At 40.3% G+C, this 19655-nt stretch overlaps 1 protein-coding gene across 2 annotated transcripts in view; it reads right to left on the bottom strand.

The window, feature by feature from the left end:
• Window positions 1–19655, bottom strand: part of fam172a (family with sequence similarity 172 member A) — a 176581-nt gene that overhangs the window by 117305 nt on the left and 39621 nt on the right. For both annotated transcript variants that reach the window (XM_048594968.1, XM_048594967.1), the window contains 2 exons: window positions 14557–14622; window positions 8890–9081 (listed from right to left, as the gene is read on the bottom strand). In XM_048594968.1, the coding sequence (XP_048450925.1) occupies window positions 8890–9081; window positions 14557–14622 (258 nt within the window). The remainder of the gene's footprint in view (window positions 1–8889; window positions 9082–14556; window positions 14623–19655) is intronic.

The following is a 19655-nucleotide window of genomic DNA, read 5'->3' as shown; positions in this document are numbered from 1 at the left end:
GTATTTTACCTAGGCTGAGGAAAAATCCTTACAGAAAATTGCAAAAGACTGGAGTTGCTGTACATCTTTCCGCTGTCAAACAAATACTCATATTTCCCTGACACCACTGGGAAAAAGAGATCTCAAACTGCCGCAATTCTCATCCTTTCTGCTCACGTACATAGCAGAAGCTCTGGTATATTTTGGCTGGGTCAATGTCAAAGTAGCAGCAAGCTAAAGCAAGATATATCATGATAGCAATCAATTCAAGAAGAGAAAAGAATCTAAGTGAGTACTTAATAGCTCATTATAAATTCATTCAAATTTTGTCTTATAAAACTATACAATTTGGGAACATACAATCATCAGACCTAAAGGCTTATTAACTTTAAAGAGTCAAACAATGCCTAAAATCCCTTAAGGTAATTGGATTTCCAGTACAGCAACTTTGATTTTTTTTATATATTCATTCCTGACAGGGCCAGGAGGTAATGATACAGCTGCCATGATGCAACAAGCAGACCTGTCTTCTGTCAAGAGTTGAAATCATGAAGGAATAAGCTGTCGTTAACAACCTCTCTCCAAACACTGGAGCTGTCATCTCATTGTTTCCCTTCGCTAGCACAGGAGTTGGTGTGGGCTCAAAAAGCCTGTCAACCAAGGCTGGCACAACATTTTAAATTTTCCCGAATTAATACTTCTACCAAGCAGTCTGCCAATATCACCTTTGGGAGTGGACGACTGATCTAATAATACTAATGATAGAACTGACTAGATTTTTATAAACAGCATTTCAATGACCACGAGAAGATCCCTTTGAAATTTAGAGAATTCCTCCTAATTTTATGTTTGTACAAATATCTTCCACATATGTTGCATAACTAATATACTGTAGTACAAAGTGTGCCTGATTATACAGAAAATAGTTATTATATGCCTGCAAACACAGTTATCTCAATATCTATAAACACAGTTATTTCAATACAAAACAAATTTTCAATTTCAAATAAAGATCAATCCCTGAACTTTCATGATGGCTTATCAAACACATTCATTAAGTAACTAAGCCAAAAAGACCTTGATGGTGTGAAGTTCAATAACTGACCCATTAAGATCACAGTATCGAGTAATAATAAGATCGCTTGGAAACTGATCACTATTTGTTCCATGTGTGGGGTTAGATTTAGTATGAGACTTCCAAGTTCAAATAGCAATGCAAAACAGAAATTAACCAGCTGGATGTAGTTTTGGAAGACTTCCAGCACATCATCAGCAAGGAATCAAAACTTTCAGGGACGGGAAGGGTGGGGGAGAAACTGACTGAGAGGAGAAATGAAATTACTTACAATAATACAAGTTAGGCACTGTGCAATCTTTTTTGACAAAAAGACCTCTTATACTGCTTCAAAACATAAATTATACTAATAAAGGCTTATTCATTTTTGCATTTTTTAAACATCTAATAAGATCAAAGAAACTTTGGCCCTAAAATCTAGATTAACAATCAGAACACAGTAAATTGATGACCATATCTCAGAATAAAGAGCAAACGAATATTCCATTTGGCCTAACTAGTGCATGCTGGTATTTATAATCTCCACAAGTCTCTTCCCTTCCCAGCTACCTTGCCTCAGCTTTTCATGTTTATATTTCTGTTACTCCCATATAACTTGTATAATTTTGAAAGCACTTAAGCTATGTAACACAACTAGTTTCTGTGATAATTACACATTCTAAGCACATTGAACAAAAAAATTCTCATTTCCCTACTGGATTTATTAGTAGCTATCTTGCATGGCCCATAGTTTTGGATTCTTTCATTAGAGAAAAAAACCCTATACACATCTACCTGCCCAATCCATGAATAATTTTACAGATCTCTGTCAATCTAAGTTTTGGCTTTTTTTTCCTGAAAAAGCCTTAGTTGGATCATTATTTCTTTATATGTATAATCTCTCCATTCTAGCACCTGCTTTGTAAATGATTTTCCTTTTCCTCCAGTGCTCCAAACATCTTTTAAATAGCATGGAGATGAGGACCAAATTCCCAGATCCCAAGCAAGGGAAGAGGGTGAAAACAAAAATGCTTGCACTGGCCAGTAGGCAAATGCCATTTCTGCCACCAGTGTGTTCACCAGACTAGAGAGATGGTAACATTTATATCATGTTCAATCTATTAATGGTGCCAATTAAAATTGTTGAAGCATTCTTCTAGGGACATGTTTTGATTTTGACAGGAGTACACAGGGCATGCTGTATGGCACACTCTGGGATTCATGTGGTCACAGGTTGTGAGAATAGTGGACTGTGACCATTTCAAAAGACTCCCAGAATGTCTACCACAAGAAATGCTACATAGACCCTTGCTCAGAAAAAAAAATACTCAGAAGAACATCCTGTCTTCGAGTACACCCATTAACAAGAGGAGGTATGAGAAAAAGGAGCCTGAGAAAGGAATGCCAGTAATCTTGAGTCCAAGGACCAATTTCACCTCCTGGAAACATCTGCCAAATGTGGCTCTGGATTTGGGATCAGTCAGAGGAGGACACCCAGAACTCATGGCCAGTGTCATGGAACTTCCTAGGTGGACTAGTTGCAGAGTCATGTTGTACTGCTATCAGGACAGAAACCATGAACAAAAACAAAATTGCTGGAAAAGCTCAGCAGAACTGAGCAAGGGTCACTGGACCCGAAACGTTAACTCTAATTTTTTTCTTCACAGATGCTGCCATACCTGCTGAGCTTTTCAAGCAATTTTGCTTTTGTTCCTGATTTACAGTATCCGCAGTTCTTTCAGTTTTTATTTAGGACAGAAACAATGGCTGACTCTGAAAAGATATCTGTCTGGAATGTCCACCCAAGAAGAAAATCTGCAATCCAAAACAGAGGAAACCTCTGACAGGATAAAGAAAAGAGCAGAGAACAGCAGAATGCTCAGTTACGGCAAGATCTTTGTTCATTACTTCCAATAAATGAACACAAACTTTACTCTGATTCGCACGTGAAATAGTTCTCATTCTATACTATAATCTACGGCTAAAGCTGCTAACCTTTTTATAAAACTACTGTACCATACGGGGTCATGTGAATCATTGGGAAATAGGATAATATTGCTTAAAGGCACTTATTACTAGAATGTATTTATAACACTTATGGTTTACCATCATCTGTCAGCGTGGTATGCATGGACTCTTGTGTGTCTTCCGAAAGAGAGGCAACGAAAGGAACAAAGGAGGCTTATAAATGATGGTAAACCATAAGTAAACTGTGCAGAGGGTCTTAGGTGTCCTTGTGCATGAATCGCTAAAAGTAGGATTGCAGGTGCAGCAGGTAATTAAAAAGGCAAATGAAATTTTGTCTGCCATTGCTAGAGGGATGGAGTTTAAAACAGGGAGGCTATGCTGCAGCCATATAGGGTCCTGGTGAGGTCACACCGGGAGTGCCATGTGCAGTTTTAGTCTCCTTACTTGAGAAGAGATATACTAGCACTGGAGGGGGTGCAGAGGAGATTCACTCGGTTGATTCCAGAGTGGAGAGGGTTGGATTATGAGGAGAGACTGAGTAGACTGGGATTATACTCATTGGAATTCAGAAGAATGAGGGGAGATCTTATAGAAACATATAAGATTATGAAGGGAATAGAGAAGGTGGACGCAGGGAGGTTGTTTCCGTTAGCAGGTGAAACTAGGACTAGAAGGCATCACCTCAAAATAAAGGGAAGCAGATGTAGGACTGAGGTCAGGAGGAATTTCTTCACCCATAGGGTTGTGAATCTGTGGAATTCCCTGCCCAGTGAAACGGCTGAAGCTACCTCGCTGAATGTTTTTAAGGCAAGGCTGAAGCTACCTCGCTGAATGTTTTTAAGGCAAGGCTAGATAAATTTTTAAACAGTAAAGGAATTAAGGGTTATGGTGAGTGGGCGGGTAAGTGGAACTGAGTCTCAAAAAGATCAGCCATGATCTTATTAAATGGCGGGGCAGGCTCGAGGGGCCAGATGGTCTACTCCTGCTCCTAGTTCTTATGTTCTTATACCTTCTAGAGGAAAGTCAAGACTGACAATGGCTCTTGTATCCATGGAGCTGGTTTCACAATACAGAATAGGATTTTGGATGTACTGCCAGAACTCTCCCATTCTACAAAAAGAATACTGATAATATCACACGCACAACTCATCTGCAATTAAGAGACCACAGTCTTTAGCGTTTATGCCCTAAGTCTTGCTATACAGAAAATAAGGCAGAAATAAGTGACATCCTGGAACAAAATCAAGCAGTCTTCAGTGCCTGGCAGAATAATTCAAGGTTGCAAGAAAAAAAGACAACATTCCAACAGTTCAAAGCTGATACTCAAAGACAAATCCAGGACATAAAAGACAAATGGTGAGAAGAGAAAGGACGAGAAATCCAAGAGTTTGATGTGCATCATGACATGGAAAGTTTTTCTGATGTCATCAAGCTATCCATAGACCAAACAGACAAAACCCCTTTCACATCCCTTTGTCTATTTTCAGCAAGCAAGGTACTGACCATACCCATCGAACCTGTGACTGAAAAACACACAATACAGTAACCTCACATTAGATGTGATTCTGCAATTGGACAACATTTGCTGGAAAATCCTGTGTGTGTGAAGAATTATGCTGATAACCTATTTAAGATTACCAGTGAGTGAAGCTCGCAGGCAGGCAGATTTTGTGTGCACTGTAAACTACTATTGTTAATACATGGTGCCCTATTCTTTGTGGACAGAAATCAACAAGCACAAGGCACTGTTTTAATTTGACAAAATAAGTGCCAGCCATTCACTGGTTCATTTCTCAGGACAATGCATTGGCCAATCAGACTCAACCTGCTCGTTTAAAATTTTGAACAAAGTTTGGCGGTTAACTGCGAATTAAAGCTAATGGTTACATTGGGAGATAGCAAGAACTGCAGATGCTGGAGTCAGACTCCTGATGAAGGGTGTAAACCCAAAACGTCGACTTTCCTGCTCCTCTGATGCTGCCTGACCTGCTGTGTTCCTCCAGCTCCACACTGTATTGATTAATGGGTACATTCTTTATGGCAACGTCCCTATCAGAGACCACTTGCCAACAAACCAGTAGTTTCCTTTCTCCTCTCATGCAATAGAAGATTTTGTTTTCCCCTTGAATTGGAATCTTCATAAAATGATCTGAAGAGTGAAAGATGAAAAGCTTTGTAAAATGAGCCTTTTTTCAGCAATCACTATCTTCAAGATGGGAGATAAATAATGCTATAGAAACTATCAATGCCTTTTGCTCTTGTCCCTAGCAGGAAAATCCTAACACGCTCTCCCAAATTGCCTACTTCCTGTGGTTAAAGAAATCCTGTCAAGGTCAGTCTGACTTTACTCCCAGAGCTCCCAGAGAGAAATCAGACACAGTGTTTGTTCTCAGTCAAATCCAAAAAACAGTTACGAGTAGCACTCGGAACTTTTTACTGAATTAACTGACATGACCCTGACCCGAAACATCAACTTTCCTGCTCCTCTGATGCTGCCTGGCCTTCTGTGTTCCTCCAGCTCCTCACTGTGTTGTCTCTGACTCCAGCATCTGCAGTTCTTGTTATCTCTGACCAAAACATTTTACATAATCACAGAAATGATATAGCACAGGAGGTTATTCAGCCCATTGCGCTTGCACTGGCTCTTCAAACGAGCATCATTACCTGATCTTCCACATTCTCTTGCACACAACTTATCTCCAGCATGATTTGAACATTTGATTGAGAAAACCCATAAGGCTCCATGGATTTCTCTCCAGAGATTTAGATATCTAAGGAATATCAATACCATCCTGCAAGTGCTTCATGGTGACATTACTGCAAAGCTGAGTTGGAGTTCTGAAACAGACACCTTCAATCCAGACTGGTGTCAAGCAAGGCTCAATGATAGCGTCCATACTATTTACAATCATCCTGAAGTGTTTGTTTACCTCATCAAAGACCTAAACTGTCTAGATGGAGAGTTCTTTAACCTCAGTCACCTCCATAGCTCAAACTAAACTGACCACCCATTGACATGATTTACTGTACACGGAGGAGTACTATCTCTTTGATCATTCTGAACTAGATTTGCAAGCCACTCTCAATTTCTCCAATTCTGTACAGTGGCTTGGCCTGTCCTTGAATAACGCCAGAAAAAAGCTCATGTCAACACAGACTTTGTCAGTCAAATATTTCACTTCATATGTATGTTGAAGGATAGACTCTGGAATACATATTTTCCAATCAACCAGTTCAGAGATGTTATTACACACGTCTGGGGCAGGTGGGATCCGTACCCAGGCCTTCTGGCTCAGACGTAAAGAAACTGACAATCTGAAATACGTTTAACGTTTCTCATACCTTGGGCAGCCAACTTTCTCAAGAGGCCACCATTGACAAAGAGGTCCAACACCTGATCAACCGTGCCAGTGTTCCATAAATTGAAAGGGGAAAAGAGACACTATAAGCAATAGGAGGGACTGATAAGGAGGAGAAATAAACAATAACAAATACATGTTAAAAGTATCAGATGTGCATATGTAATAATATCATTGGATCATATGATCAAGTCTTAGTTTGAACATGACTAGCTAATATAGTCATGTATACTAACTTGGAATGTGAATTATGCAACCATGGTTGGGTAGAGATAGGACTGCGTCTGTAGAAATGGTACTATGTGTCACTGTCACATAAAAGCACTAGAAACATTCCACCAGCTCTGTATTCTCTGGATTCAATGGGAAGACCATGAACAAACACTAATGTCTCCTCCTTGAAGTCAGCTTCAGGTGAAATACTTGAAAAATGATCTACGATGAACTGGATAATATCTGGGTGCCTGAAAAGCATTGCCTCCACCAGGTCCTGGTTTCTCAACTCTTAAACGGCCAGCAATCCAACGGGAGGACAAAGAAAGTGTTACCAAGACACTCTAACGCTCTTCTGGAAGCACAGAAGCATTGATATTAATGACTAGAAGGAGCTTGCTGCCTGCTGTTTAAAATAGTGGCACATCTATCAAGCTGTACATTGCTTTTTTGTCAAATGCCTTGATAATGAGTCAGAGCTGCAGTAGAGATGGAAAGTAAAGGAAACACAACTTTTACACTCAAAATCCCACTACCCTGTGGGACATCATGCCCATGCACCCAAGACCTGCGGGTCATGTCACAATTCAGTCACAATTAGATCCATATCAGAAACCATCAACCAAGAGTAGAGGTCATCCTTGAATCATGGCACAGCCACCAATGTTGATAATGACTCGTGGAATGCTGCAGCAAAAAAAGTTATAGTAAATCTGACTACAGCATTGGATTAATGTGTCACTTGTAGGCCAGATGAAACAGGTACTTATTAATAGAACATTAGAAAAATATTTAAATGACAGTTAATGCTAAGACTGACAATTTTTGATTGGATTTAGGTCAGCACCACAATTATTGGCAATTTGAAAACAAGTTTACAATTTCAAATGAAAGCACGTAAGTAAACAAGTTCACAAAGTCACAGCGCCCAATTCACATGCACTATATGCTACTGGAAACTGCAGCTGAAAATTTACAAATCACATTTCATATCCAACGTTTGGAAGTAGGGATAAAATTTACAGATTACTCAACTCGAAGGCTGTTGCAAACAATCACATACAGAATAATCAGATGCTGATGGGATTTGGACAAATCCATATATTTCAGGAAGTCAGGTTAAGAAACAGCAAATTACATTCAATATGATTAAATGTTAAATTAAGAGATTAGCAAAGGAAATAAACTATAAGTGGTCTTGCCCACAGGGCACAGATTGAATGGATTTGGGGATTCTACTGGACAGATTGTTGAAACCATCTAGATAGCAAACTGTAGTGATAAATAATAAGGCAACTTTGATCTGAATAATACGAGACTTAACAGTGAGCTATCCAAAGCATAAGATTTGACCCAAGTGGGAGGGTAACATGCAAATTCATGCCACATATTAAAAGAACCTTATGGCACTGGAATGGGTGTACAATAGGGCTGCCTGCCAAGAGACATCTAACTCAGTAGGAACATATAAAATTTGAGCTGGTTTGCACGAGCAAAAATTATATTATGATATTATTGGAGATACTCAAAGTACTTATGGGTTTTCATATGTTAAACCTTGAAACACTGCTTACCATGACACAGAATTACACGGTAGCATGGAATGCAGCTCTCAAAGGAAAGAAGAATAGTTCAAAAAGAACTGTTTAATTAAGAAGGCACTAAACATTTGAGAATAGAGGTGAGTGAGATTTGACAGTGGTTTAACTTTGAATGTTGGCAAGAGTGTAATGGGAAAGATGGCAGAGGGACCAGAGAAAAGAGTGACCAAGAGCCAGTATAAAATGTTGAGAGACAACATGGAGGGTCATCACCAAACCAGCCATTCACTTCCTGCCTCATGCAGATAGTGTCAAATGCATCTCTGGCTTGGACTACAAGAAGATCTGCAGAGAGTTGAAGACTTTCGTAGACAGCAGCATGAATAAATCAATCACTCACACTGAAAATGCCAAGTGCATAACAGAAACTGCTATGTATGCAGCATTTGCTTTGAAATGCCAGGAGAATCCCCCCACCATTTGGTGCCAAACCTCTAATGATAATAGTAATTTTATGGGGTAACTGATCTAGTTTTTAAACAGAAAAATCAATCACTGAATAAATGTAATGAACTGTATTTCCTGCTTTTTGACACAAGAGTTAGCCAGATGGACTCCAATAATTGTTTTTTTTTTCTCTTATACATTGATATATTCCATTACATTAGTGCTTACATTAGTCATTTCCAAGTATTGCAGCAAAATCAAATGGTTAAAAGACATTAAAATAAGTTTAGAAAAATCAGAAAAAAAAGTTTCTGAAAATTAGCCTTACATTCATAGCCCTTTTAATGAAAGGTATCTGAGTGCCACTGTCAAGATCTTCATTGATTATCAATCGTCTGGCCCACTGTCCAACCCGAACGACCCCGCTACCGTGAATCAGAACCATCAATTTGCTAGGGTTTGTAATGGCATCTTCGCTCATAAAGATGAAGCTCTTTGGTTCATCTTCTGTAGCATCCACCTGAATTAAAATAAAAGCAGAAAAGTTTTTAAAAATCATATTGGAGTGTATATTATTATAAAAATATGTAGAATCACAGAATGGTTATAGCATAGAAAGAGACTAATCAGTTCATTGTTTCCGTACTATCTCTAATCCTGGAAATACCTACTTCCGCAGCAACTTTCACCTGTACCCTACCAGCTGTTCTCGTCAGATAAATTTATCCAATTATCTTTTCAAGGCTACCATTAAATCTGCCTCCTGGATTTCAGATCTGAACTATCTGCTATATAAAAATATTTATCTTCACGTTGCTGCTGCTTCTTTTCAGATGACCTTAAATTGTACACTCTGGTTTTCAATACTTCAACCAAAGAGAACAGTTTCTCTCCATTTATCCTCTCCAGACTCATGGTTTTGAACAGCTCCACTGAACTTCCTCTCAAACTTCTCTGAAAATACCCAAGATTCTTCAATCAATCTTAGAATCCCTAGTGTGGAAACAGGCCCTTTGGCCCAACAAGTCCACACTGGCCCTCAGAGCATCCCACTCAGACCCATCCACCTATAACTCACGTAATTTACATATCCCTGAAAACTATGGGCAATTTAGCACAGCCAATCCACCCAACCTGCGCATCTTTGGACTGTGGGGGGAATCCACAGCACCAGGAGGAAACCCACACAGACACAGAGAGAACGTGCAAACTCCACACAGACAGTTACCTGCGGGTGGAATCGAACCCAGGCCCCTGGTGCTGTCAGGCAGCAGTGCTAACCACTGAGCCACTATCCTCATGATGTTTTTAAGCACTCTCTCTAAGCCTTTAGATAGAGTTCTTAGAAATAAACATACTATTCCAGAAGAAGCTAAACAAGTGTTTTATACAGGTTTATCATGCCTTGCTATTGTACTCTATGGCCCCAATTATAAGCCCACTTTCCTGGATACTTTATTAACCGATCTGTCAAACCTGGTGTATGACAACATGATTTTGTGATATGTGTGCACATCCAGCTCCATCCCTTTTCTTCTACAGCCCCTTTATTTTATATTGTCCTTTCTCTTTCTCCCTACCAAAACAAATCACGTCACACTTTGTTAATTTTGAAATGTCATTTGTTTGTCCATTCCACCACGTCTTTTTGAAGCTTATCATCACTATCCTCCTCATAGTTCACAATACTTTCAAGTTTTGTGTCTTTCTCAAATATTAAAATTGTGCCCCTTTGCATTCATATGTATTAGCAATATGTGTGAAGGAAAGTGACGTCCTGACATACTTCCTTAAGTTGGAAAAACAAACACTAACGATTCTTAACTGTACTGTCACAAAAAAAAACCTTCCACTGTCAACAAATATATTTGAAAGTTTAAGAATTATTATTTAAGATCTTATGTTTGGAACCAGAGGAAGTCTGATTTCAGAACATGAATTTCAAATTGAGTTTTGGACAACAGATCCCAGGAAAGATACATTGTACTTGAAATAGATATAGCACAGATTCTCCAGAATGATTTTAGGGTTTAAAAGTTAGATAGATAAGCTGCAAAATCTTGACTTGTGTTCCTTTGAGTTCAGAATTTGAACAGTAATCTAATCAGGCTTCTTCAAATGATTAAAGCAGTTGACAGACTATAAGTGCTCAAAATGTATTCACAGAAATTATTTCCTGCAATAGAATCCAGAACAGGAGGGCACAGTCTGAAAATTAGAGCGTAATCATGTATATGAGAGTTGGGAAGCACTTCTTTTTCACATAAGGTTAGTGTAAATACAGCATTTAGTCTCACAAAAGATGTAGATTCTGGTTCAAATGACATGTTCAAGACTGAGAATGGAATTTATTTTGGGTTAGGGATGTCAAGGGATAAAAACAGATAAACAGAGGTACAAATCAGCATTTAAATGACTCAAAGGGCTGAATGGCTCCTGTTTCTACATTGTTTTGGACTCTAAAGCCTGCATTTGATAAGATCATATTTGGTCCAATTGTGGCCTCAACATGATGTGACAAGGGAGTCAATCTCACTCAGCTTTAAAAATATTCATTCACCTAGCTTCCAAAGCTGGACAAAGTGTCCACAGACAAATAACCCACAAAGAAAAGGTTTCTCTTCATATTAGCTTCCACAACAAAATAATTTTATCTGTACCATATAGTGGTGCTTGGGATACATCCCGAAACTTGTGTTTGTGGTTCCATTTTAATGTGCTAGAACATTACAGCGTAGATTGAGACCCATTAAGCTGTTTTCCACAATTTCACAATCTCCTGCTTTCATTCATGTGATGCGGCAGAGGGTGTAAATTTGGAAGGTTTGTTGAGGAGCCTAGGTGAATTGCTGCAAAGCATGTTGTACATCGTACACTACTACCGAACATTGATAGCGACGGGTGTGAATGGGTGCCAGTTAAGGGAGCTGCTTTGTCTGGATGGTATTGAGATTCATGAGTATTATTGGAACTGCACATATCCCAGCAAGTGGAGAGTATTCCATCACTCTCCTTATTTGTAACTTGGAGATGTTGGACATGCAGAAGGAAGACCCGAGAGGAGTTACATGTACAGAATTCCTAGCTGCTGACCTGTCCTTGTAGCTATATGATTTATATGGCTAGTCCAGTTCATTCATTGGTGAATGACAACTCCCAGGATGTTTATATTAGAAGATTCAGTGATGATAATGCCATTGAATGTCAAGAGGAGGTGATTGGATTTTCACTTGTTGGAGATGGGCATTGCCTGATACGTGTGGAATGTTCCCTAAAAGGACATTAGTGAACCAGAAAGGTTTTTCTGACAATCGATGATGGATTCACCGTCATGATTAGATTCTTAATTCCAGATATTTATTGAATGCAAATTCCACCATCTGCCATGGTGGGATTTGAACTCTGGTCCCCAGAATGTTATCTGGGTCTTTGGATTAACAGTCCGCTGATAATACCACTAGGCCATTGCCTCCCCCTCAAATTTCATTTGAGGAGTCATGAATGATGCTGGGGCGTAGATGATTAATCTCCTATCTTTCTTTGTGTTTGGCATGATCAACTTGAAGCGAGCTTTCCCTCAGATTCACAGTGACTCCTATTTCACCAGATCTTCTTGATGCCACACTCAGTCAAATGCTCCTTGATAGCAAAGTTGACTGACAATTCTATCACTTTGCTAACAATTGCAAATAGACCAACACAGCAATAATTTACCAGGTTCGATATGTCCTGATTTTTGTGGCCAGGATATACATGAGCAAATTTTCACATTAAATCAGGTAGTTCCAGTGTTTTAGTTGGACTGGAGTAGCTTAGCGAGGAGAGCTAGTTATGGAGCACGAGTCTTCTGTCTTATGCTGGGGTTGTCACAGCACATAACCTTTGCAGTATCCAACGCCTTCAGCCATTTCTTACTTTCATGTGGAGTGACTTGAATTGGCTGAAGCATGGCATCTGTGATGCTGCAGATCTTGGGAGAATGTTGAAATGGATTATACACTCAGCACTTCTGGGTAAAGATTATTGCAAATGTTTCAGCCTTGACTTTTGCACTGATGTGTTGGCTTACCCATCATTGAAGATGTAAATATTTGCAGAATTTCAGCCTCATTAGTTCATTGTCCATCATCATTCACCACTGGATATGTCGGGACTGCAGAACCCAGGCGTGATGTGTTGACTTTGCTGCCCACTGCTTATGTTGTTTGGCATGCACATAGACTGATGTAGTAGCTTCACAAGGTTGATACCTCACTTTTACATGTGCATGCTGCTGCCCCAAGCATGCACTCTTCACTGAACCAGGTTTGATCCCACAGCGAAATGGCAAAGATAGAGTGGGGAATATGCCACATTATGAGGTTAGACTGGGAACTTAATAAATTCTACTACTGTTGTTGTCTCATTGCACCTCACAGATGCTCAGTTTTGAGATGCCAAATCTATTTGGACTCTTTTCTATCAGCATGGTGGTAGTGCCACAGATAGTGGAGGGCAACTTCAATGGGACACTGTGTCCACAGGTACTGTGTGGTGGTCACTCCTCCCAGTGTAGGTCATGGAGAGGTATGATAGGTTGATTGGTGACATTTTTCTCTCGGCTCCCTCATCACCTTCCAAAGACCCGGTCTAGCAGCTATGACCTTTAGGACTAAGCCAGCTCAGTCAGTCATGGTGTTATTGAGTTAATCTTGACAAAAGACTTTGAGCTCCCCTCACCCAGATTACATCCTGAGCCCTTGTCATCTTCAATGTTTCTTTCTTACTTGTGTTCAAAATGAAAGAGTACTAATTCATCAGGTGAGCGAAGTCTGTCGGTGATAAACAGCAGAAGATTCCCACATCTGATGCCATGAAACTGCGTGGGTCTGAAGTTAATGCAGAGGCCTCTCAGAATGGTGTCTCATGAACTTGCGGAACCCATCACCACAGGCAGCAGTTGAGGCCAAAACATTGTATAATTTCAGGAAATCACTTAAGGCTAATGGGATCAAAGGATGTGGTGTAAAACACAAACAGGTTATTGGGTTACATGATCAACCATGATCATAATGAATGGCAGAATACACTCGATGGACCAAATGACCTACTCCTGCTCCTATTTTCTATTTTTCTATATGTGGGACAACACCATACACATGGATTCATGCTTGACTGACAATATTGAATTGACTAGTTTCATTGTCATGTACTCAATGAGCAAAGTGAAAAGTTTATAAGTCACCATTTGCAGTGCCATCTTTGGTACAAAGTTACCTAGGTACAGCTTCTTCAGTTACAGATTAGTCACAGTGTAACAAATATCCAGCTGTTGCTTGATTAGTCTGTGGGACAATCTCCCAATTTTGGCACAAATGCCAGATATTAGTAAGGAGGACTTTGCAGAGTGGTCAGGGCTTTTTACCATTGTTGTCTTCAGTGCCTAGATCAATGCAGGTTGTCTGTCCAATTGTATTCCTTTACTCAGACTTTATAGCAGTTTAATACAATTGAATGGCTGGCTGGGCTCTTTCAGAAAACAGTTCAGTCAATCACAGTGCTGTCGGTCTGGAGTCGCATGTAGGTCAAATCAAACAACAATGTCAGATTCCCTTCCCAAAAAGGACCTTAGGGAACCAGATGGGATTTTACAGCGATTGATGATTCCAGTGTCAGCAGTCGACTGCATTAGATTTCCAGATTTATTCAAATTTCGCCATACGTTATTGGTGGGATTTCCAGAGCATTAGCCTGGTCCTTGTGATTATTAACTTCAATTCATTCACACAATATGGGCAGCACTGGCTAGGCCAGCATTTATTACCCAATTATTCAGTGAAATTGCCATGACTTCAAACTCTTCAACAGTCCTTTTTCTCCAAGCATCTAACATGCTTTTAAATAACATTTAAACTTCCAAAATTTCATGAATACAATAACATTAAATTTCTCTGCAAATGGCAACTGAGTAAATGTGCATGAACAGAGGTTTGCAATATTTCAGAAGTTGACTTACCGGGAGATGAACCTTCTTCAAATGACATTCTTTTTCTAAAAGTTCATAAACAAAGTGTGTGATAATCTGTAAAGACAAAATTTCATTGAAGCATTATACAGGGTGTCTATATTCAAAATGTATTATATAAGGAGAAATCTGATTATCTTTTGTGCGCCTCATCCTTGCTTTTGGTCAGAGATAAAAACACTTACCTTCACTGTCCTGATTCTGTTGGAAAGATCAGCTGATCTGCTCAATCAATCAATGTTCTCAACGTGTCCTGAATTCCAACTATTAGGAATCCAAGATTTTTGACTAAGGATACTCCCTTAAGGTGTCTCATGACATAGAATGGAGCACTAAAGGCAGCATGCACTTATCCTTTGCAATCCCATCGACAGCTACCAGCAAAATCAATACCAAGCCGAGGTTTATCAGCAAGCCTCAATGATAGCGAACAGCGTGTACATTATATTCGACACTCTGCTCACTGGCACAGGTAAACATTTAAAAAGACAGGATCTATACCAACTTTAATTCTCTGGATCGACAATACTGATCTCAGCTGAGGTTACCAAGATCACTGGAGATGAACACATGCAGTCTTTGGCATTTATCTTGCTAAGTAGGATGGGTTTTCTGGCTTCAGAGGAATATTTTTGGCTGGCTTTCAGCTCTGAGGTGGAACTGACAGTTTAGGTTGTGAGCACGTGCACAAGTGCACTTGAGCTGGCAAATCAGTTGCGCCAGCATGAGTTGATCTTACAGGCAATAGCAGAAGAGAGGGTAGAAAAGCTTACAAGAACCAAGGAGACCTGAAATAAAAAAGAAAATGCTCGAAATGAGAGAAGCAACAATCAGCTCTCAATTATCCACCAATTTCTATCATCTGCTAGGATTCCTTTCCATTACATGGATAACTGAGATTACACGGATAACTGAGATTACACTATATGATATTTTTAAGTATGGGTATAGAATCATGGCTTCTTGTTTTTTTTTTAACCACTTATACCACACACATTATTGGTATGCATTGAATGCAATAAAGGAATCCACTCTATCTTGCTAGAATCTTTTTGCTGGGCTACTTCCATTCAAAACAACCATTTAAATTGATGAGAATTGCTTTATTGCTAAACTTACTAGTTAAACTGAAATTGTCAACGTCTGATAACCAAATTGGAGAATATTAACAGAATACTCAGCACATGTCGAGCTGTCCTACTATTCTGGCAACAAGCTGGGAATTTAGAAGCTATTTTTGCCTCTGCAAAGTAACTAATGTAGTCAGAGTCCAAGCTACTTCACAGAGACAGAAATGGATGCTGAGCAGTATTAAATGAAAAGAACAAAGGACCAAAGATAGGCTAAAGGAAGTTTTTTTTATTTGCAAGGCTTTAGAAAGGTTCGAAGTGAAATAGAATACCACTGGGATCTAAAGAAAGAATGAAAGTAAAGCAACTTTTGCTGCTCAAACAAAAAATTACAAAAAGCAAATAAAATAAACAACTAGAGACACTGGAGATCTGAAACAAAAACAGATTTTGCTGGTGAACCTCAACAGGTCTGGCAGCATCTGTGGGAAGAAAACAGAGCTAATGTTTTGAGTCCAGTGACTCTTCATTAGAACTGCTCGTTAGCAATGAAGAAAATGCTGAAGATGAAATTGTGGGGGAGGCGAAAGGAAGAGAAGAGTGGACAGGTGGAAATGGAGCCCAGAGAGACAGATAGATATAGGAAATGGGTAGGTAGACAAGGGGATTATGGGTAATAGGTCAGGACAGAAGAAAAACTGAGTAAGTGATTACAAGAGCTAAGACTAGGAGAGAATAGGTGAGCTGTACTGAAAGCAACCCATATAATGTGATAATAGACCTAGGAGTAGGTGAGAATGGACTGTGTTAAAAGCAACCCATGTCATAACAGGACTAGAAAAAAAAACATGGATAGATGGAATCAGGCTCTAAACTAATTTAATTCCGTGTTGAATCCTGTGTTGGGTCCCCAAATGGAAAATGAGACATTCTTCTTCGAGCTTGCGCTGAGGCTCACTGGAATACTGCAACAGGCCTGCGATAGAAATTTTGGGGTGGAAACATGGTGGTACGTTGAAGTGGCAGGCAACTAGACACTTGGGGTCATTTTTCCAGACAGAACATAGGTGCTCTGCAAAGCGGTCACCCGGTCTGCATTTCATCTCTCTGGTGTAGAGGACTCCACATGGTGAACAGCAAATACAGGATACTAGATCGAATGAAGTAAGGTAAATCGCTGCTTCATCTAGAAGGTATGTCTAGGGCCTTGGATGATGAGGAGGGAGGAGGAAAACAAGCAGGTGTTAAACCTTCTGTGATTGCATGGGACGAGGATATGAGGAGACGTTGGAGTAGAGGAAGAGTGGATGAGAGTGTCCCAGAGGGAACAGTCCCTGCAGAATATTGACAAGCAAGGAAACAGGAGGAACACGTATGCCTGGTTGTGGGATTTCATTGGATATGAGAAAAATGGTGGATTATTCTTTCGAAACAGAGGCTGGTAGGGTGGTAAGTAAGGACTGGGGGAAGGGAAGCAGTGAGGGAAAAAGTATGGAGATGGGTTGAACCTGTAAAGGCCCTGTCGACGACGGTAGCAGAAAAAGCTAGACACTTGTGAGGCATCCCTGTGGAAGGTAGCATCGTCAGAACAGATGCGAAAAAGACAGAGAACTGGGAAAAGAAATGGAGTCCTTACGGGTAGCAGTGTGTGAAGATGTACAATGCAGATAACTGTGGAAGTCAGTGAGTTTGTACAGATATCAGTGGACAGCCTATCCTCAGAAATGGACACAGATGTTGAGGAAGAGAAGGGAGGAGTTGGAGATAGAAGGTGTGGTCAGGATGGAAATTGGAAGCAAAATTGATACATTTTTCTATTTCAGAATCAGAGGGAAGCAGCACTGATGATGTCATCGATGTACCAAAGAAAAAGTTGTCAGGAGGGTCCCAAATAGGATTGGAACAAGGAATGTTCCACATAACCAACAAAGAAACAGACAAAACTGAGGCCCATGCAGGTACCTAAGGCCGTACCTTTGACCTGAAGAAAGTGACAGGAGTTAAAGGAGAGGTTGTTAAAAGTGAGGACAAGCACGGCCAGGTGGAGGAGGATGGTGGTGGATGGGGACAGTTTAGGCCTTCTTTCCAGGAAGGAGTGGAGAGCCCTGTGATCATCCTGATGATCCGTGCAAACAGACTGCATGTCCATGATAAAGAGGAGGCAGGAGGAGCCCACAAACTGAAAATTCAGAAACCAACATAAATTGTCAGTGAATTGTGAATGTAAGTCAGGAGGGACTGCGCATGGGAAGAAAAGATAGAGTCAAGGTCAGAAGAAATAAGTTCTATGGGGCAGGACATGCAGACACAAAAAATGGTCTGCCAGGGCATTCCTGTTTGTTGATTCCAAGGAGAAGGTAGAAGCAGGCTGTATGCAGTTGGGGGACTTTCAGCTGGGTGGTTATTGCAGGGAAATGTAAAAATAAGATGAGATGGCAATAGGAGTGCACACAATGGCATGATCAATGGTGGGGTCACGGTCCAGGGGTAGTAAGGAGAAGATGTCCAAGAGCTGGCTCTCAGCTCCACAATGTAAATGACAGTACGCGTGACAACAACAGCACCACCCTTGTTGGCAGGCTTGATGAAAAAGACAGGATTGGATCTGAGAGCATGGAGTATAGTCGGTTAAGCCGGAGATAGGTTCAAATGGGTAAGATGGTGGTAGGGGTGGCAGAGCAATTAAGGCGACCGATGTCACATCAACAGTTCTCAATGAACAGGTTGACTGCAGGTAAAAAGGCCAGAGGGAGGGGTCCTGGTGGAAAGGTTATATTGGAGGTGGGTGAAGGCATCTGTGGTAAGGAGAGAGGACTTCTGTGCAAGGAAATGGGCATGGAAGTCAAGATGATGAAGAAGAGTTCAATATTATGTCTAGCCAGAAATTAACTGAGGTAGGGGTGCAGCGGGATGAATCTAAGACATTTATTGAATGTGGAACATTCAGCAGAGGCTGTAAGGTCAGAAGGAATAGTAAATACCCGCTAAGTGGTGGGGCCAAGAGAAAGGAGGGGAGAGGAGGAACATTCAGAGGGGTGTGGGTATCTTGGAGTGGTTTTAGCTTGTGTTCCTTAATGCCTGAAAGGTAGAGAAAATGTTTTGTGGTAGAACATTGATTGAGCTGGACACTGAAGTGGAACACCCATGTACTGTCTGACCTCGGGTGGCTATTTGCCTGCCACTTCAACATTTCTGTCACAGGCCTGCTGGAGTGTTCCAGTGAGCCTTAGTGCAAGCTTGAATAATAACATCTTATTTTCCACTTGGGGACCTTGCAGTTTCTGGAACTCAACAATCGAGCTCAATAACTTTAGAGCCTGATTCCATCCTTCCATGTTTTTACCCAACCCATGTCTGTTTTGACACGGGTCATACAGCTACTCCTAGGCCTATTATCACATCATATGGGTTGCTTTCAGTGCAGCTTGTCCATCTTCTCCATATTTTAGCTCAAATTAATCACTTAATCAGTTTTTCTTCTGTCTTGACTTGCTAACCATAATCTCCTTGCTTACTTACCCCTTTTTAAATCTCTATCTCCCTGGGCTCCATCTCCACCTATCTGCTCACCTCTCCCTTTCACCTCCTCCTGGCTTTGTCGTCAGCATAAATACCACATTTTCCTTGCTGCTAACAAACAGTTCTGTTGAAGAGTCACCGGACTCAAAATGTTAACTCTGCTTTCCTCGCACAAAAGCTGTCAGACCTGCTGAGTTTCACCAGCAATTTCTGCTTTTATTACAAAAAGCAAGTTTATGTCATATAATCAAAATAGAAAGGCTTTGAGTTTATTATTAAATCATTCTGACAAGGAGAATAAACTCCATTCAGAATTTCCCTGCGGCTCATCCTATATTAGCACAGTAACATCAGCAAATATTTAATAGAAATCTCAATTATACGCAGATACAACACCTGAACTTTAGTCTTAAGGTCAGGACCATTTCCGGGTCTCAACTCTCCACGTTAAAGCCTGACAACAACACAATTTTCAAAGAAATCATCAGTTAGTGGCCTGAT

The sequence above is a fragment of the Rhincodon typus genome, chromosome 3 (genome assembly GCF_021869965.1).
Source record: "Rhincodon typus isolate 14 chromosome 3, sRhiTyp1.1, whole genome shotgun sequence".
In the NCBI taxonomy this organism is placed as follows: Eukaryota; Metazoa; Chordata; class Chondrichthyes; order Orectolobiformes; family Rhincodontidae; genus Rhincodon; species Rhincodon typus.
This window is presented reverse-complemented; position numbering and strand designations above follow the sequence as displayed.